Below are 22,139 nucleotides of genomic sequence, written 5' to 3' on the forward strand. Positions count from 1 at the left end.
CAACATAATTATAGCTAAAATTAAGCTGCGAGTGGTAATTAATTAAAACTATAGCTACGTTAACTAATTAGCTAGTATATGTTTGCTTATCCACGTAATTTCCCCTATCATTCCAATTTTTTGGTAATTTATAATGTATAACCAAAATTAGATTTTTTTTAAAACTATATCAATCATATAGGTTTCTCTTTGGTATTGGTAGGGTTCGGTTAATTTTCATTTTTTACTTCTAAAGTATCACCTCAAATTACACCAATATTGAAATATTTCTTTCACAAGTATGTTCTTGAAGAAACACTTCAATTCTTCACCAAGAAGCTAAGAATGTAAAATTTTATTACCGTATTGTTCGATTTTAAACTTTTAATAGGAGTGTTTGCATAAGTTTTGTCGTATTGTTCAATGACTTCTATTATAGTATCTTTTTTGAAGGGAAAATTTTTTTAAAATAACCAACCGAACCGTTCCATTGATACTTTAAATTTAACTAGAACGTTGAACCATCATGTGTCCAGCAACAGTCCCCTCATTTCTTGACTCGTAGGAGTGTCCTGATGTGTAGCCCTTACTAGATATATTTATTTTTCTTCTTTTTCCAAACTACCTAATATATCTTTGACTTTGAGTTTGATTTTTTCCATTTCTTTTTGTTATGTGTTTGTAAAGTAACGTGAGTGAGTTTTCTTAGGCTTTAAGGTGTGGGTAAGAGGACAGAACCTGCAAATTTTATGAAATTTAAAAAGATGTTATTTGTTTATATGTCCACTTTAAAGATGCACTTTAGGTTTTTGCATTTTCAGGTTTTGAGGATAGTATAGGGATATTTTTGGCCAAAAATTTCCTCCTCCGTGTAATGTATTTTATCATACAGTTAGGAGCCTTAACCCCTACAATGTTAAAATGAATATTATAAGTGAACATCAGAGGAGTGTTTGGTATGAAGCAATAGAGGTAGGCATTCGGTATTTGTTTCGGGTTTTCCAAATTTCAGGTTTGGTAATTCGGTAAACGGTAAATTAAATTTCGGTTTGGTACGGTATTCGGTAATACCATATTAAAGTTATAGTTGATTGTATTACAAAATTAATACTATTTCTCCAATCATTTATATTTTTTTATGTGGAGGCACAATATTATAGAAGATCAACAAGTAAGAAGACATCAAGAAAAACAAATTGATGCAACTAATAGACATATGTATTTGGATTGTTTATGCTTATTCTTTGACTTTCTCTTTGAACTTGTACTAATGAGTAATAGATATATTGATATATGACATTCATTAAGTAAATAATTTGGTATTCGGGACATACCAAATACCAAATGGTACTTATGTCTCATACCAAACCCAAACCCAAACAAGAATACCATAATACTAAAATTTACTCCTGAATAACATACCAAATACCGAATACCAAATTGCCAAAAATTTCAATTCGATTTCGATATTTTATGTCCAGCCCTATGAAGCAAAATGTTTTCCAAAAAACATAAAACAAAGAGTTAGGGTCGAGATCATGTCAAGCTTGAGTAGGAATCACATCCTAGGTCAGAGTCATGTCACAATTAAGGTAGTAAGGTCTTGAGTTAGGGTCAGAGGTTAGAAGTTGGGAGAGTCTAAGGCTCAAGGTCGAAATTCGGGTTTTAGACTAGGGTCGTGGTCGACAGTCAGGTCGAGTTTGGGATGGGATCTCAAGTCGGGTCCGTGGTCAGGGTCAAGGTTGAGAGTCTAATCGGGTCAAGAATTGAGTACCGAGTCAAGGGCAGGATCATGAGTCAAGAGTTGAGGGTCAGGATAAAGAGTCAGGTTGTGGTTCAGGGTCGGGTTTGAGACCAGATCTAGGGTTGGGTCTCAAGTTTGGAGTCAGGGTTAGAAGTTGAGTCTCAAATCAAGGACCCAACTCCTATTGTCCTACATGATCCCTGTCCAGGACCCGACTCCCCAACTTGGCATGACACCAAACCCAACCCAACCCAACTCTCGACCCAGACTTGAGATTCTCGAAACCAAACTCCTGATCCCAATCTAAGACCTGACTCCCGACCTGGGAGCTGGCCTCGAACCTGACATGATTCCTAACCCATTACATGTTTCTCAATCTAGGATCAAATTGGGGTCGAGGGTCAAGAGTCTAGAGTTGCATCTCGAGGTCGGGTCCCAAGTCAAGATCAAAATTTACAGTCTAGTGCTCGATCAAGATCAAATTTCAAGTCGGGTGGTGAGGTTGAAAGAGATTTTTGAAAAAAAAAAATCCTTACTTCATATTGGAAAATTATTTTCCTTAAATTTGAGAAAAATAAGTCCATTTTGAGAGCATTTTCCATAACATTCAAGTCAATCAAACATGAGAAAAATTGAAAAACATTTTCCCGTCATACCAAACACACCCAAAGCGAATGTTGAAAAAGGAGGGGCTAAACCTATTAAACCATACCAAGAGCTACATTTTCTATTAAATGTGGCCATTAAAAATAGAAGGAATGGAAAACAGTATTAGTAATTAATAAATATAATTGATGGCTATAAAAGGATTCATCCCAGGCATAGATATACACCTTCAAAATTGATTATTTCTACAGAAACATGTTCTGCTGATTCCCATTCCTTTCACAGAAGCACAGGGAAGAATGGAGTGGAAGGAAAGGCATTAGCAGAAATATACATCCTTCAAAGAAAATTATGGAAGAAATTTTCTAAAAAGATGGTAACATGTACTCAAAAGCATCGATCTACATGAATACCATCTCTTTCCGAGCTTCAAAACTTGGTTGCCCAACCTATGGAAACAACTTTAAGGCAACTCTTCGCCTGCTTATTACTCCACATAAATTACACTATCTGTCTGTAAAAACATAAAGGTTAAGTTGAATGGAAATTTCACAAAACAAGCCCTACCAAGTGCCAGGAAGAAAAAACTTTTGCGCAGTTGAAACAACTTATATACTAATGCAAGATTTGGATAATCTTATTATACCTGAAACTTATTTTTTAAGACTATTGCATGAGAGGACCTTCTTTCCATAAGGATTGGTCCGTAGAACAGGAACATGGGCTCTCACAGCCTCCACGAGTGCAGCATGCAAGGCTCCCTACAGGTCAAGAAATTGTCAAGATCAAATGTTTCCAATTAAGACATTACAACAGTGGTAAACTAATGACCTTTGAGATATTTAGAGCAGCTTGGATAACATAATTGCCATATGGGTCTTGCATGATCTGGTCTAGTCGAGGATCACTTAACAGCTCCTCAATGATATATGAAGAACGTTCTTCATCCACATGCTTAAGACATTTCTCTACCACATTACTGCTGTATTTTTGCATAGAAAGGTCCCCGAATTTACCCCGCAGCTGGTCAAAGATATTTGTTGTTGCCCAGGGAAGACGAATGTCAAAAATATATTGCACAACATAATTCCTGCAAAACGGAAAACAATGGGACTTACTAAAGAGAAATCCATACTTCTGTATATTATACAGGGAATGAAATCAGACACTTGAACTTGACTAGCATGAGTCACATTTCAAATTTCTACATTGAGTCTTCCGAGTTTTAAAATTTCTCATCAATAAGATTCATAAAAATAATGATATTGTTGTATTTATGAAATAAATTATTGTCTACAACCATATATTACAAAGTCCTGCTGTATAAAAGAATTGACATACCCAAATGGATCTTGGGAAAGTACCAATGCATTTGAAGTGATCTCATAGATTAATCGGTGTCTTTGTCCACCGTCAGATTGGCTAAGACATTTCTGTAGCACACAGCAACCATGACGATCTGTAGCAAGTTCGACACAATTGGTAATAGCAGCTTCAAACAGGAACTGCGAAAGAAAGAAATTTGTGTCCCAAGTTAAATTTTTGTGTCGTGCAAAAACTAAGCAATGAAGGAAACCTCAAACGGCTAGGTATGTGAAAACTAAATGAACCTCTCCAGCACTTTCTAGCCAAAAATTAAGTGACAAACAATTTTTAAAAATAAGAAACTTGTAAAGAAATCACTTCAACAGGAATGAACACTATCCCCTACAATGTTAGACAGAGGCATCAGTAATCAGAAATCCTCTTCTCTATAATATGCTACCTTAAGTTTCGTCAGTTTGAATATGGGGTTAGGAAATTAATAGAACTAACACTACGAATACAGTTCATTTATTTTATCCCTATGAAAAGCATATGAACAGTTTCAAATAACTTACACTACAGTTACAAAATATCCCTACAAAGACATGGTGGAAACCTAATAAGATTGGCATAATCAAATATCCTAAGACAATCTGCTGCCGCACAATCAACCGACGTCCTTGAAGTTTAGGAGTACCAGTTACTGATGAAATGACATCAACACAACAAATAGAAAGGACAATACAGATATTAATTATGATTATGCGATCTAATAGTTCAAACTGTCCCAATTTATGTGACACATTTTCCTTTTAAGTCCGTTCCAAATGGTCAAGGAGTGTTTTAGACTACATATTTCAAAAGTCGTCCCTTTTCCTTAAAATTTGTGTCCAGTCAAATGGTATCACATAAATTGGGACGGAGTGAGTATTATTTTCCAAAGGATGACAACAAGATTGACTATTCTGGTACTCTCCTGAATCCTGATTACCACTTCAATGCTATCCATGAAAAAATCAAATACATCCAAAACTGGAGATTAGTATATAACTGTTGTAACAACCAATAAAAGAGAAATCTGAATGCCTATCCTATCATCAAGTTGCACTAATATTGGATATTGACTCTACGGTTCTCCTTCTCAGTATACTACACAATGGATTGCTATTCTTTACCTAAAAGGAGCAATGAAGTTATCTCCCCAACATTGTAACAACTCAGCCCTTTGATCTCTAAACTACAGGAAATATCAATGTGTAAAATTACTGCCTATAAACGGATACATATGCAACTTACTTCTCTATACTCAGGTGTTAAGTATTGCAAGCACCGCTGCGCAACATGGTTACCATTCATGTCCTTGATTAAATTCACTAAACCGGGTTTCAATGAGGAGACAATCATGGAAAACTGCTCAGGTGTTTTAAGAGTTTCAATAACTTTTTGCACAGCTCGGGTCCTGCAGTTAAGAAGAAGAAAATATAAACTAATTGTGAAGAAAATGAACAGAAGCAGCTCGGTAAAGAAAAAAGGACTTTGATAAAGAGAGAAATCAGACCCGTGCATGTCACATGAAATTCTTACAAGATCCCCAGCTATTCTAGTGATTGCACGAAGTATCTGCATTCTCTGACCTTCATTGCACACCTCAAGAAGCTTCTGAACAAGGTAATTGCCAAAGGGGTCAATCATGAGCTCCACAATGTGCACAATAATCTCAGGAAAAATCTTTTCAACATCTTCTGAAGATCCTTCAGCAAATTTCCTCTGCAAGAAGCGACATCCATTTTGATCCTTCGCCATGAGATAGATTCTTCCAGCAAAATCATCAATTAAATTATACTCCTGAGACTGTGACCACCGATGAAATTTGAGATCAACAGCATCAGGAGAAAAGCTTCTTGATTCTAGACAATCCAAGCGAGATTCTGCACTTGGAGAATGGAAACTACGCTTCGAATAAGCGTTGGGAAAAACTCTTCTATTTTGATTCATATTTGAAAGATAGTTGGTTCCTCCAAACGAACCGAATTTAGCAGACTTAACTGGCTCCGGTCCATGTGATCTTCTTAACATTCTTTCAGGAAAGTATTGTTTATCTGTTTTGTCTAAACCTTGCAGCACATCAGAACCCATTGAGCAAAACAGGGAATTTAACGGGTTTATACTTCTTGAAACTTGCTGGTTGAAGTGAGGAATCGGCATCTCACTGAATGGTTGACGCGAGCTACTATTGATTGATCTACTTGTGATTGACCCATCAGGTTGAATTGGATACTGATTACCTAATTGCTGAGCACGAAGTTGCTGCATATATAAGAAATAATGTTGTTCCTCTTCAATGTGTCTACATGCTCCATGGTGTCGATTAATTTGTGAGTGGAAGTAAGGAACAGGTGATGTAACATCCAAGAAATAATGTTGTTGATTGGAAATTACTGGAATATCTACCCGATGAATTGGTGGAAGTAGGTGAACACCTGGCACTCCAGGAGGTAATGGTACAGCTGCAGATATGTTTTCCATTGTATGTACATATCCACTTTGGTGCCCACCAATACTTGGACTAAACCCATTAAAAGCATTGGATAGATTATTTGGTGTTCTTGTTGAGGGAACAACTAACACTTGCGAATCCAAATTCGAAGGGATTTTACCTAAGCTATTTTTGCGTTGTCCATTCACAACAGCTAAATGGTTCAGCAACGGCGTAGAATTAGCCATAGGAGCTGCAGATTCTAAGAAGGCACCATCTTTTACACGCAACTCAGCAAATGCAGACGCTATAGCCTGTTCATTTGGTAAGTTTATTTCTTCAGACTCATACCTCTTGTTAGGTAGCTGCTCAACTCGGTTACCAAATTCTTTTAACTTGCCTAAGATCTCATTGCTTATATATGTCTCAGTAACACCAATAGGCTTTGACCCATCCCCATTCGAGGATGTCAAATTAAAATCTTTTGGACAATTGATGACACCAGATTCCTCAGAATATGAATTCCCAGAAGTAACATTTGGAATCTCACCAAGAAGTTTCTCGAATTCATCATTTTCCAGTTCATTCACCCCATTCTCCATTTTCTGAACAACAGGCAGCATCAAGATTATTCTTCACAGTGATGAGCAAGATTCATGGGTCTCTTTCTTCTATACAAGAAAGGAAATTGAAAGTGAGAACACAGCACATAGTCCAGTACACATAACACAAAATTGGCTAAAGCCTTTAACTTATACCTCAAACGTACTCATTGTATACCAATTTAATCACCAAGAAAATAAAGTCAAAATCAAAATACATAAAGTGCAACCAACAACTTTGCACATCCAATTCCACAAAAATTTGCATCATCCTCAATCAAATAAAGGGATTGTAGGACAAGCAAAAACAATGAATAATAATTCTTTAAAAATTCAAGTCTCCCGTATTTGAAAACAACTCAATTCCAAGTAAGCTATTGCAGGTCATCTCAGTCCAATATTTTACAACATAATTATGGAAAACATTTAAAAATTGATAAACAAGGTCAAAATACCCAGTTACAGAACTGAGGGAGAATGTCTGATCAGACAAAGTGTACCGACATGTCTCCTCGATATTGACGTTAAATTTTACATAAAAACAATTATACAGAAACAAAACAAAACAAAATAAAATATTACATCAGATTCCGTCAAAATCAATTCGATTTGTCAGAAGAATCAAAACTCAATACATTAGATCATCAAAATCAAATAAGAATCTAACAAAATAATCAAACCACTGTCCCAAAACAGAACAAACCCTTGATCAAACACAAGTAATAATAAGAGGAAAATAGAAAAATACCAGTAAAGCATTAGTGATCAGAGTAACAATAGGAATTGATCATAGCATCAATTTCATGAAAGTGACTTTCCTTGATTTCAATTTAGAACACAAAAAATAGGGAGATTTTGTTGAATTGTGAGAAAGTGAAAAGTGTGGCAAGTAATGGAGGTGAGGCGGCGTGAGAAGAGTTTACATATGACTATAACTGAAGAGAGAGAACGAAAGAGGTGGCATTCATCGACAAATACTATGTTGTTGTATATGTATCAGTTTTACATCACATACACAAACCCAAATTGAAACAAACACACCAACAATTTAAAACATTGGAAATTATTTCAACAAAGTGCACAATTTTGGAATGCTAAATTCACATTATTATTATTATTATCATATATCCGTGCATGCCTTTTGCCCTTCTCACATTGTTTGGTACGTTTCTGGTTTTCTTGCCAAGGTGGCCCTTTTTTAAAGAACAAGTGTTTACTCTACTTAAATACTATTTAATTAGTATATATCTTTTTATGAGTTATATACTCATAGGGTCAAAGATTATTATATCATTAAGTCCCCTAAAACATAATTACACATAACTAATCATAATTATTATAATTAGTAATCTAAAAGTAACATGTTTAATTATAGTGATTGTGTAAAAGATTGTGATATTATCAAAATATATATATATGAAGTTCATTCTATTTTCTTTTAATCAATCTAAGCATATATATATATATATATATATATATATATAGCAATAATATATTGCACATAAATAATACACTACATTTATTGCTATTTCTGTATAGTTTTTATGGCATGCTTTTCTTATGTTTTATGGTCTTACAACATGCTATAATTATCATCTCCTTTATTGTCTATTTGTTAAAGACTTTATGATGCAATTTTGAATACCATTTAAAGGTAAAAAGAATTGTGTGCACCTAGTTACTTCTTTTAATTTATATACCTATGTTTCCAAAAAGTTTAATTGATAATCAAATATAAATAACTTCATATAAAATTGTTTCTTTTTTTTTCCTTCCTCTCTTCTTCTTAATTATTGAACCAAAAAATTTTCCCAAACTATTTACAATTGATGATTTGAACAACAATACTTTAAAGAAGTGGGTTTTGAATTTTGGATATGAAATATAAATTTAAATTAAGTGTGTGATATTTTTTTTAAAAAAAAATGCTGAAAACAATGGCAATTTACCTTGTTGCATAATGATTTTTTTTTAAAAAAAAGATGTTGGTATTATGACAAATTAATGGTTGTGGATTTGTTTTGTATGATATTTAGAATTCATGTTTCAAATGTAAGCACATTCGAGATAAATGATATGTTCAAATTACAATAGAAGTATAAAGCGGTTGATGTTCCAATATAGAATCTAATAAGATTAGGGCCGATTTCAGAGGAAATATGATTTGGACCTAGTTCAATTGCGATTATTTATGCTCCTAGTCGAATTATTTTCGAAAGCAGGAATTTGTGTAACAAGCAATGTCTATAATCTTCACAAAAAGCAAGTAAATAAATATCAATTAAACAAGTTTTGAATTAATGATAGATGAAACTAAGGTTTTGTGATCCCCATGAAGTCATAACTTAGTAAGACTAGATATTAGTAACATTTTTTTTAAGTGTAGCATGCAAGATCGGTAAGTTAAGTTCACCTAAGTGGTTGGTCCCCTAAATGAGTGAATACACCGTGCAACTTGGTCCGTCTATGGGTGTTTACTTTACTAACTCGTACCATTGATCCCAAATTAGCTATTCTCATACAAGGTCAAGCTATTAGATGAGGGTTGGTAGCCTCAAATCTCCATTGTGTTATTTGTTTTCCCATTCGTTACCCATTTGGTCCAACAAGAAAAAATAAGATGAGTCCTAAGGCGTACATTCATTAAAAAGCAATCAAAGTGAAGGAAAAAACAATACATGCATTCACATTTTTCAAAGTTTACTAAGTATTAAGTCAACTTTGTTAATTCTTCATGGTTTCCACAATCCTAGTTGTGGATTTAGCTACTCAGGCTTGTATGGTAACCATCAACGATAATTTAGTTAATCGGAACCATGCACTACAAGATGAAAAAACTCGAAATCTTGAATTAAACTTCAAAAGCAAAAGTCAACAATCAAATTAAAGTGTGAAATCTCTCCAAATTCAAGAACAAACTCAAAGTAATTGTTTCCTTGTGTTTTTAGAATATACATTGAGCACAAATTGTAAAAGAAAATCTAGAAAGTCTTTATAGACACTAAAAACTTATCCAAAACAAACTAGAAAAATAGTGTTCGACAACTTCTACCGACGGCCTTTACGATTCGTGGTTACTTTTGCGGTTTGAGGAACCTACTCGTAAATGACAGTGAATGTATAGTCTCAGAAATTTCTCCATAGACAAGAACTGCAGCCGGTAAAAGCTTCTACGACTTCTACTATTCCCTCGTAGAAGTCAGACATTTGTGTCCATCTTCTGAACCTCAAACATGAACTTCATCGACAGATCATAAGCCCTTCTATGACGCATACTGCATACTCGTAAGATTCAAAATTATGTAATCAGTTAGGATTGTCATCTACAACTCATGGACCAAACCACGATTCATAGAATGGCTCATATATGATCAAAAATTGTCCACACTATATGTTTTTCAACACATAGCCATCAAATTCTATTTTTCCTGCAAAACAACTATAAACACACATTAAATCTACTAAAATGCACTAAAGAGCATACACCAATTCTAGATTTTAAGCATCAACAATGCCGCAAATCCACAACACAACAATAGTTTTGGGTGTTGAATCATGTGCTATATTGTTAAAATTAGAATAACAAATGTTGTGGATAAAAAAGTATTGACCTAGGCTTCATATAAAAATATATAAAGTGTGGTTATATATATATATACACCACTTCATGTCAAAATGTCTGAAATGCAATTGGTATATATCAGTAGTTTTTCTTGCCAAGACCTATAGTAAAAAAAAATGTCTGAAGTTGATCTTGGCAACTTATTATATGAATTTACAGGGAGATAAGGAAGTTATGAGGGGAACAGGAACAAAAAATACGACGCAAGAGATACAAAAATCACTGGAAGGGGAAGGGAGGACTCACCAATGAGTTGCCCAGAGATCTGGTAAGGAGATACACAACGAAGGAACTACAGAAGGCCAACCTGTATGGGTAACACCAAAGAAGGCTGCAAGTGCACAATACATAGAAAGAACAACAAGGCAAAAAACAGGGAATGATTTTCAGATACTTGATAAGGGGATACTATTGTGATGGTTCCACAAAGTGAAGAAATGGGTGGGAGTCGTACACATCCACCTAATGGGTAGTTTTCTAGTATGGAATGTGTGAGGCCTTAACGGGTCGAATAAGCAAAAAGAGGTGAAGCTCCTTTGCAATAATATTAATGCAGAAATAGTGGGTATGGTGGAGACAAAAATAAATATAAGTAGGACAAATAGCACAAAGTATGTTTCCTGGATGGGAGTATATTACAAACCTGGAGCATCATTACAATGGAAGGATTTGGGTAACTTGGAGGCCAGATTACTTTCAGACTATTGTTGTAAGTATGATGGACCAGACTGTGACATGTGAGATTCTGAATATTTGTGAATGAACCAGATTCTATCGTACTGTGATCTATGGGCACAATAGCAAAGAGGGTAGGACAGCGTTATGGAATTATATATCAGTGACAAATCAAGGACAAACACTACCTTGGTTGATCGCTGGAGATTTCAATTCAGTGCTTAACCAGGACGATAGAATTGAAGGGAATCCTATTACTATAGGGGGAAATTGAGGACTTCAATGAATGTGTGGTGAAGTGCGGATTGAACTCCCATATTGTGGAAGTAGATACAGATGGAGTGACAAGTAGGGGGATAACATAATTTGGTCTAAGATAGATTGGGCACTGGTCAACAGTGAATGGCTGGACAACATGCCTGATTATTCAGTAAATTTCTTGCCAGAAGGTGTGAGTGATCATAGTCTTATCCATATTGCATTGAAATCAAATGTGAAGCATAAGAGGAAAGCTTTCAAGTATTGTAATACGTAGTCGAAACATCCTAACTTTCCTAGTATAATGGAGGAGGTTTGGAGTCAATGTAGTCTAGGGTGCACAATGTTTAATTTCAAATAACAAGGAAACTAAAGGAGCTTAAAAGAAAATTGGTCGGACTAAATAAATAGCATGTCAGGAACATAGTAGAGGAAGCCAACGAGGATAGACAGGCCCTGCTACAAGTCCAAAGAGCCCTCCAATGCCAACCAACTGATAGTTCTCTACAACAGGAAGAGAAAGAGAAGTATGCAAAGTTTAGATGCTCATCCTACATGGCAGAGATTTTTCTACAGCAAAGAAGCAAAGCTACTTGGATTAAATTGGGGATGATAACACAAAGTACTTCTTCTCGGTCATCAAGCATAGAAGACTACAACATGTAATAACTCAGCTGGAGGATAAACATGGAGTGAGCTAACATGAACAGGAAGCTATTGCAGCAATTATGGTCGATTACTATACTGAACTTTTAGGAAGGAAGCAAATCCACAGAGTTCGAGCTTTCAATAGTTTTCTTAAGGATGGAAGAATCCTAGACATCACAAAACAATTTGAGTTGATCAGACCTTACACTGAAAAGGAGGTGAAGCAGGCCATGTTCAGCATAGATAAGAACAAGAGTCCTGGACCAGCGACTATGGTAGTGATTTTTTCCAAGCTGCTTGGGGAATAAACGGCAAGGATGTGACAAAGAAAATTTTGGAGTTTTTCTATACAGGCAAATTACGCAAACAACTTAATGCAACAATGATTTCACTGATCCCTAAGATAACTGTACCCCAGAATGCAGGGATATTTAGGCCTATTTCATGTTGTAATGTGCTTTATAAGTGCATTTAGAAGTTGATTTGCCTTAGAATAAGAAGGGTTATAGCATGCATTGTAGCAGAAAATCAAGCAGCATTTGTAGAGGGTCGATCACTAGTCCACAATGTATTGATATGTCATGATATTCTTAGGCATTATAATAGAAAAACTACACCTAGATGCCTAATGAAAATTGATCTCAGGAAGGCGTATGACATGATAAGTTGGGACTTCATTCAGGAAGCACTGCAAGGATATGGGTTTCCAGACTCTTTCACTAGTTTAGTGATGACTTGTGTCACGATAACAAAATTTGTTGTGAAGGTTAACGGGGATGGGTTTAGATACTTTGAGGAGAGAAGAGGAATAAGACAAAGTGACCCAATGTCCCCCTTACTCTTTGTACTGGTGATGGAGTATCTTACAAGAAGTTTGAATAAAATGAGTGAGCTATCAGATTTCAGGTTTCATCCAATGTGCAAAAGAACTAAACTCGCTCATCTGATCTTTGCAGATGACTTAATGATATTATGCAAAGCACATGAGAAATCTATCACAAGAGTGATGGAGGTATTAAACCATTTAACTGATGCTACTGGATTGGTGGCGATTAATGACAAATCTAGATTCTATTGTGCTGGGGTAAATGATGAAACAAAGAAGAAGTTTCTTAGGCTGACAAAGTTCTTGGCTGGAACGTTACCAATCACATATCTGGGTTTACCACTTTCATCAAAGAAGTGGAGCAAAGTTGATTGTCATGTACTGGTGGAGAAGATAACCAACAAAGTAACCATGTGTTATTCTAAATCATTGTCGTATGCAGGAAGACTTTAGATCACTATAGCAGTCTTATTTTCCATATATAATTATTGGGGAGCAGTGTTTATACTACCACAATGTATACTCAAGAAGGTGGACAAGATCTGCAAAGATTTCTTATGGGAATGCACAATCAATAAAAGGAAGATTGCTTTGGTTTCTTGGGACACAATGTGCGCACCAAAGAAGTATGGGGGTCTGAGCATCAAGAACAACAAACAATGGAATATTGCCTCTGTGGAGAAGTTTATATGGCAGCTTTCTAGGAAGAAGGATGCCTTATGGGTCAAATGGGTGCATGGAATATATATGAAAAATCAGGACACAGACATTTGAGAGCATCAGGTTCTTGCAGATTGTAGTTGGTATTGGAAGAAGATTAACACACTCAAAAGAGGCATGGTACACTGGTTTTCCAATGGTGTGTATTTATTGACTGCGAATGAAGAATATTCAGTCACTCAAAGTTACAATGCACTGATAGGAAGACATGAGAGAATGCAAGAGGCGGACCTAGTTTGGAATTCTATTATGATGCCTAGACACAGGTTCATAGTTTGGCTAGCCTACCAGAACAGATTACTCACCAAGGAAAGACTCCAAAGGCTAAACATGCTAGCTGGAGATGAGAAATGTAACCTATGTGTGAACGACCAGGTGGAGACGCAACAATACTTATTTGCTGATTGTACATGGACTAGAGGAGTACAACAAGCTTTGGCCAGATGGTCGGGGATTTCTTTTCAACGTCAAACAGTCAAACAAACTTTGCAATGGCTAAAAAGGAGGAACTGGAAAAAGTTCCACAAGGAGGTGGAAACTGCAATTTTTGGAGCATTGATATATCATACTTGGAAAGCTAGAAATTGGAAAATATTAAGGAACCTAATAATCCAAGCCGAAGAAGTGGGCAATCAAATACAAAAGGAGGTGAAGGAAAGAATAGAAAGCCAAATGAGTACCCTTCAAAATTGAAAAACTCATCTAATATATATTTTATCACCTCAAGAATCATGTCACTATTCTCATTAATCACAAACGATATATAAAAGCTAAAAAAGAGACAAAATAGAAAAGGCAGACAAAAAAACTCAAAATGACCCCGAGGATCATTATAACCAAACTTCAAACTCAAATTCTTACAACTTTGTATGTTTAACATGGCTCCAAAATGGTATATTTGCAACAACAACAAAAAAAGTTTTGACTATAGCTTAAATGATGGTCCAAATTTTTCGGTTCAAGGTACAAAGTTTATCCCTCTGTCCATTTTTACTTGTCAAATTTAGAAAATCAAGAAATAACTTATCTTTTAGTTCTTAATTTACCCTATTATTATCTATAGTAATTTCTCAAAGCATTGAATTTATTGGGTGAAAATCATTCTCACCCTAACTCTGCTTTAAAAATCAAACTCCCCCTCAACTTTGAACAATAATCAAACTCCCCCTTTATCCTATGTATTGTTTATTTTACCTTGTTATATCTATGTAATTCCTTTTTTTATAGTATATTTAATTTATTTATTAATTTGGGTATTTATAACTATTTCTTCAAATTTATTAACATTATAAGTAGAATAATATTTTAATGAATTAAAATTTCATATTATTTTTTTGACCGTTTTTCAATATAATAATGCATTAAGTGTGTATATGTATGCGTATATTTTTATCTTTCTACACTCTCTTACTCTATGTGTTGATATTACTTGACCCTTCTTGATATGACACCCTTAAAAAATTAATTAGAGGTGCATTTTACTAAACTAACATTATTAATAATGCTTTAAAACTTTAAATTTGACTACTACTATTTTATGCAGTTATTTAATACTAAGGATAGAAATAAAAAATATTTAAAAAAAACTTTTGATTTGATAAATTGGACAAGTAAATTAAAACAACTATTTTCAAAATGAGGGTCAAGTAATACAAATGGTGAGAGCATTCTCAATGTAAATAAACAAGTTTTAATTGGCACTGATAGAGTATTACATAAATTATAATTTAAAATCTAAATAATACAATCTTTAAAAATTTGACCTTAATTAAATTAATAATTTTGTATTTCCTACATCTAAATATATTTGTGTAGTTGTTATTCTCTGCTATTTTTACTTGTATAAATAAATATTACAGTTTTCATTATTAATAATAAAAATCGATTTTCTCATTTTTCTAATTTACCTCATTATAGAACATCATTAACTTATATACTGATTACAATTCTAACTTTTTCTTCGTCCAAAAGATAATGTTTATGCTTTTTTTATGAATTTTTTTACATGAATTCAACAAAAATGAAAATACTATGATTTTTAAAGAAGTAAAAAGAGTTGATGATAAAAGGATATAATAAGCATTTTAAAGATTAATTAGGATAAATGGAAGAGTTTGATTATTAGTTAAAGTTGAGGGGGAATTTCAATTTTAAAAGCAAATAGGATAAATGGAAGAGTTTGATTATTATTTAAAGTTGAGGGGGAATTTCAATTTTAAAAGAAAAGTTGGTGGTGAAAATGTTTTTTACCCGAATTTTTATATTTAAAGAATGATATAATAAATTATCATTCTACTATATTGCCCAGGAGCAGTGTTTTCAAAAACGTTTTGGGGGCGAGTCTCGGGGCGGGGCGTACAAAAAACGCTCTGGGGAGTAAAGACGTAGATCCATAAGGTGTAAGTTCTAAAATTTGAGGCGTAAGCCTCGAGCATAAAACCGTAAGTCTTGGGCGTAAAAATGTAGGCTCGGGTGTATTTAATTTTTTTTTTTTGAATTTTTTTGCTTTAAATCATATTTTTTTTATTATTGGTGTAATGATATTTCTCAAATAGTAATTATAATACTTTTTTTCTTCACTATTGATTATTAATACTTGTCTCAAATAAAAATCATAATAAATTTATATATATTATAGGTTATTTATAAAATTTATTTGTAAAATCATTGAAAGGTTTACTTTTTATTATTTTATCAGTATTAATACTATAAAATTGAAGATACATGAGACTAGCCCCATAGATCCATGGGACTTACACCCCGTGTCTCGAGGCTTACGTCTCGCCCCGTACAATATAAAACGCCTCGCCTCACACCCCCACCTTTTAAAATACTACTCAGGAGTGTGCGGAATCAATACTTTGACAATTAAAAATGAGAAACTTACAGGGAATGACTATAATTTAAAGGTTAATATAGTTCAATAACTATAACTATGTTAATTACCATACGTGACTATATTTTAAGTGGTCATTCCATTGTATTCATTGTATACAAGGTATATTGATTATGTATACTATTATACAGTTTCAATTTTAAGGCACTAAACAAGGTATTTTCTATTTTTAAAACGGTAAGTCTTTAAATCATGTCCATTAAAGTCGCAAACTTTCCATTGTTAGAAAAAACTCCCAGTATTAAACTATTTTCTAAAATTACTCATTCAACGCTTAGCCGCTGGAATCCTTATCTGTTTAACAAAAATTGAGACAATTTACTTAGTTTTCTCCATTGCTCTTCGTCAGATTGATACATGTATCTACAAATTGATACAAATATGCGGAAAAACTAAAGAAATACATTAGATACAAATAAAGTGGTTAAATATACAATAAATACAATTATTATACCCAATGAATACAACCACGGTGAGTATACATATATTGAGTACATTGAATAGAATTGGTGTTACAGTATGTATACAAGTGGTAGTTGCTTCATTCAATTGTATTCATATATAAAAAATATCCATATGTTCACTAATCAACAAAAACGTATATTGGTACAAGTAGACCACACAAATATAACTATGAGTTGATACAACAAACTAAAGTATTCAAATACTAAACTATATGAAAAAATAATTTTGAGAAAAAGTGAATACAAAAATATATATATCGTTTCCACTTAATTTTGTTGGACTTTTTTTCATTGCTACAAAAAGCATTATTGACTTTTCTTCTCTTTTCAAGATTGATTTTCTCTTTTAAAGATTTTGAACATTCTCTTCTCTAGACAGATTTTATCCCTTGCTCTTGTTCAGATAGATTCATCGGTATACCTCGTATAACCCTCTTCTAACTACTACTATCCGCCATTGTAATTGTAAAAACAGAGGCTTCAACAGAAACCATAGAAAATATATGAGATGGTTTCATACATACAATTTTTTTTTTTTTTTTTAAAAACAAAATAATACCATTAGAAGTTACTTGATGAAGATGAATCACGATTTCGAGGCTGAAATCATGTAAATGATCGTGATCTCCAAGATGATTTGGGAATAAATCACGGTGATTTATGAATAGTGAAAAAAGAAAAATATAAGGGGGAATTAAAGAGAGAGGTTACCGTGAAAGACGTGTAAAAACAAAAAAAGGCGCTTGTAAAAACACTAATGGCGTGTAAATATGTATTTGCCATTTAATGTATAATTATATCCATATTAATGATAAAATATTGTAAACTATAGCTATAGATACTAAATATATATATCATTGTTTGTTGTGTCATTTAGTTTTTCCATTAAAAACAGATAAAGAAACAACTAACTAATTACTCCATCCGTCCATTTTTAAATATCATGTTGTGTTCTTGGAAAGTTAATTTGACTAACTTTCAAAGTTAAATTTGATTATATTAATTCGATATTTAAAAAAATAATTTAGATATACAAAAATTATACAAAAAGTACTATAAATTACAATTTTTTACATATCAATATAATAAAAAAATACATCATAAAATATTAATCTGATTAAGAGAAAATCCAAGATGGCAGTGGTTTTACCTGTTATAGCAACAATATTTAATGGCTTGCACGAAACAACCATTAAATATTGGAAAAATTACTTAAATACACAACACTTCTTTACTTATTCTCAATATTTCCCTACTCTTTTACTAAAATACAAAAATCCCTTATTTTCCCCCAATTCAACTTAACCGGATACTTTATTAATTTAAGTATCCGTCCGTTATTAATTAAAGTATCCGCGCTGCTATATTATGCATCCGCCCGTTAATTAAGTATCCGTGATGCTAACAACTTAATAATTTAAGTATCGCCCGTTATTAATTAAAGTATTCGCGCTGCTATATTATGCATCCGCCCGTTAATTAAGTATCCGTGCTGCTAACAACTTAATAATTTAAGTATCCGCCCGTTATTAATTAAAGTATCCGAAAAACACTAAAAAAAGGGATTTTTAATAATTAATAAAAGAGTAGGAAAAGAAAGTAATTTCTTTATTATACTATGTCATTTGCCTAATTTTTACTTAAATATTTCCCTGAAATTAATGAATGATTGATCTAATTTTATGATGGATAATTAAATGCTAGTACAAAGAGAATGCTAGTACAAAGAGAGGATCGAGAGTTGTGTAATACAACAATAGTTGTCCACTATTAATTTGATACATCCCTTAAAAAGTTATAAATAAAAGAGTAGTTTTATTATATCACTCTTTGAATATAATAAATACAATGTCTTGAAAAATGTAATAGGGAAATGACTATAATTAATGACAAAGATAAATTAGGAATTAAGTAAAAAATTATCCATGAATTTCATAAAATAAACAAGTATTATTGGACATCTATTTTTAATAAGGTAGACGAGTATTATTGAACGAAGTGAGTATTACTAACAATTTTGGAACGTTGAATCTCAAAATTAATTGTGTGTCGGTCTTGCTTCTTTAAAAATCAAGTAATGCCTGTTATTGGTACCTTTACATAATAAATATATTATATTAAAATTATTTTTTTGAATTATTTTATCCTCAAATGTAGATTAGGAGTAGAAATTTAAAATAGCGCATGAGAAATTAAATAGTTTAACAACTAATTATTAACGGTTTGATTTGTTGTATTTAAAATAATATGCATTGCTTAAATTTTACGAATAAGTTGTTTATTTATAAAAATATCATTCACTTTATTTAGTTTTTTTATATTTTCTTTGCTAGCTTTAGTTTTATTCATTCTTGAAAATAAAACTTTCATTTTATTTATATTAAATATTTTGTGTCTGTGCATTCCCATGATTATACTGTGTGCAGAGGCATATCCTGGATTTTGGCAAGATAGGTGCATGATTACGAAAAAATGCATCTTAAACATAAATTTTATCGGTCTGACTTTTAGGTTCTTAATATGAATCATTAAATTTTAAAAATTATGGGTCCAAACTATATAATACTACTAGTTTTAAATTTTAATATACATATTTGATTTAATTATTAAAGATTATACAATGCTAAAATTTTTAGGAACTTTCAATGTAACACACTTAATTTTTTTTTGAAAGATTAAAGGAAAAAAACAAAAAATTGTTTAGTTCAAACGTCAAAAGTGTAACCGATAACGACTTGGAGAGGTGTTACTCAACATGGTTAAGATAGATATAAGACTTAAATTTATATCCTCAGTTAGAGAGGTGCACCCAATCATCATTGTATTATTATATGATACACGTGGGTTCACACATCTATATTTAAATATTTTTTAAAAAAAATATAACACTATTATATATGATCTAGAGAGGGGAACATGGGTTCATGTGAACCACGACACCCGCTCTAGATACGCTCCTGACTGTGTGTGTGTGTTTAAAAATAATATTTATATAGTGTAATTTTTTAATGAAAAAATATGAGGAATTATCATAAAAATAAGGAGTAGTGAAGATTGTGAATGTTATTATACATGGAATTAAAAATAATATGAATATACATGAATGGGAAAATTAATGTATAAAAAGAGTTTAAAGGGATACTTTTGTCATTTACCTCTTTTATCTCGGGATAAGGTGTCCCAATAATACTATTTCACTCAAAGATAAAGATAACTTATCTTAGGACTAATTATTAATCATGCGATAACTTTATAATCAAATAAGGGATTAAAGAATAACCAAAATTTATTTTGAAATTATCTCGAAATAAGTTGTCCCAATAATACTATTCCACACAAAGATAAAAATAACTTATCTTAGGACTAATTATTAATCCTACGATTACTTTATAATTAAATAAGGAATTAAATAATAACCAAAAATTATCCTGAAATTATCTCGCAATAATACTATTTCACTCAAAGATAAAGATAGCTTATCATAGGACTGATTATTAATCTTGCGATAACTTTATAATCAAATAAGGGATTAAAAAATAACCAAAATTCTATTTGAGCCTATCATGTCACTTCAAGCTATGAACATGAAGGAAAAATATGGAATGTCCTAAATGTGTAAATTATGTATGATATTACAATAATGGTAGAATACAGATTGTGGGTGGGAAGCATGCATTCAATATAATAATTTGTTTGGTACACGCCGAACCAATGGATTTGGTATATCATGAAATGGGTATGCAAATATACACTTGTTTCTTTCCTTTCTGTTCTCATTATGATGTATCTCAGGATTTAACTAGGAATTTTGTCCCTATAAATACTAAAATAGCATAGATATTACTCTATTTAACTTGAGTTTTGAGTTTTTCAGAGTATCCACAGTTCTTTTGAAAAAATATAAACAATTATGTTGTAGACAATAAAATTTGCATCAAGAAAAAAAAAATTGAGATAAAAAATAGTATCACAACAATTGTAGTATTTAATTTTAATATATGAGTGTTACGTTCGATATGAATCATTTGATTCTTCTTTTTGAGTATAAATTCAAGAGCCTATGAGCTTGAGCTCGTGGACTTGTTCTTGAATCTGTATTTGATTTAAATGACCTTTGAGCTTGATTTTGAATCTTGATAAACTTGACCTTGGCTTTTAGTTGAATTCAAGGTCCTTTGAGCTTGATCTTGAATCTTGATGAACTTGATCTTGACATGTACTTGAATCCAAGGGTTTGAAGCTTGATCTTGACATGTACTTGAATCCAAGGGTTTGAAGCTTGATCTTGACTTGTATTTGAATTCAGGATCTCCGAGCTTGATCACGACTTGTACTTGAATCAAAGATCTTGAAGCTTGATCTTGACTTGTTTTGAATTCAAGGGTCTCCGAGTTTGATCTTGAATCTTGATGAACTTGAACTTGACTTGTACTTCGATCCAAGGCTTGAAGTTTGTGGTCTTGATCTTGTCTTGTATTTGAATTCAAGGGTCTTTGAGCTTGATCTCTAGATTAACTTTTTATTGAACTCAAGGGACATTGAGCTTGATCTTGAATCATCGTCTTGATCTCTAGAACTTGTAGAGAAATAATTGAGTGTTTGAATGCTTGTAGAGAAATTTGTGGTGTTTGGTCAACGAGCTCTCTTTAGCTTCTTGTTAGAATTCTGATGGATTTTTTAAAAATTAAGACAACCTCTATTTATAGTTGTAGAAAGAAAGACTTGTAGTGATGACATGTTTTCTTGGCCAAACATATTTAAGTGACATGCGAATATTTGATTGGTCAAAAGATGTTATTTGTACACATGTGATATATTTTTATTGGCCTTTGATTTGACTAGGGGTGTCATGTCATTTTGACATGTGAATAAATCTATTGACTTGTTTGTTTGACTTGGCATGCCACATGATTTGACACTTGACACCAAATTAGGCCTCTAGAATAAGATGACATATTGGGTTTAGCAATGTGAGTGTCACACTCCAAGCCTACACTCTAGACGTGGTTGACATTTAGAACCATTTCTAGTTCCAAAGAAACTCTTGACCTGACTTACTGATAAACTGAAAGATTGAACAATATATGTAGAAACTTTACAAAGGATGAGCTTTAGGATGATCTAAACAAAAAAAATCATTGCAAAAACTTTATTTAAAAGTCTGAAAAGTCAAAAAATAATACTGTAAGTGTTTAAAAATATATGAAAATAATGAATCATCTAACTCGTCTATGATACCTTTATCAAATAGAAGATAGACTCGGAGATAAGACTTACTGATACATGACTATTCTACTAGTAATGACTGATAATCAAAT

At 32.6% G+C, this 22,139-nt stretch overlaps 1 protein-coding gene across 2 annotated transcripts; it reads right to left on the reverse strand.

The window, feature by feature from the left end:
- Positions 1–2,666: 2,666 nt before the first annotated feature.
- On the reverse strand, positions 2,667–6,735 carry LOC125833505 (pumilio homolog 12). Of its 2 annotated transcripts, none has more exons than XM_049512666.1 (6): positions 5,193–6,735; positions 4,931–5,093; positions 3,671–3,834; positions 3,161–3,419; positions 2,976–3,090; positions 2,667–2,843 (listed from the first exon to the last, which is right to left on the reverse strand). In XM_049512666.1, the coding sequence occupies exons 1-5, from the start codon at positions 6,731–6,733 to the stop codon at positions 2,983–2,985; spliced, it is 2,235 nt and encodes a 744-aa protein (XP_049368623.1). In that variant the 5' UTR covers positions 6,734–6,735; the 3' UTR covers positions 2,667–2,843; positions 2,976–2,982. The 2 variants fall into 2 exon arrangements, with proteins under 2 accessions (XP_049368623.1, XP_049368624.1); XM_049512667.1 differs by having other exon boundaries at positions 2,673–2,839.
- Between the last annotated feature and the right edge of the window lie 15,404 nt (positions 6,736–22,139).

This window comes from Solanum verrucosum, unplaced genomic scaffold (assembly GCF_900185275.1).
Source record: "Solanum verrucosum unplaced genomic scaffold, falcon-dt-bn FXZP01000105.1, whole genome shotgun sequence".
In the NCBI taxonomy this organism is placed as follows: Eukaryota; Viridiplantae; Streptophyta; class Magnoliopsida; order Solanales; family Solanaceae; genus Solanum; species Solanum verrucosum.

Excerpts from the sequence above, each read along its gene's own strand:
- LOC125833505 (XM_049512666.1), bottom strand. The coding sequence starts at position 6,733 with ATGCTGCCTGTTGTTCAGAAAATGGAGAATGGGGTGAATGAACTGGAA. Across the intron at positions 5,094-5,192 it reads ATTTCATGTGACATGCACGG|GACCCGAGCTGTGCAAAAAG; the intron begins GTCTGATTTCTC and ends TCTTAACTGCAG. Across the intron at positions 3,835-4,930 it reads TAACACCTGAGTATAGAGAA|TTCCTGTTTGAAGCTGCTAT; the intron begins GTAAGTTGCATA and ends TTTCTTTCGCAG.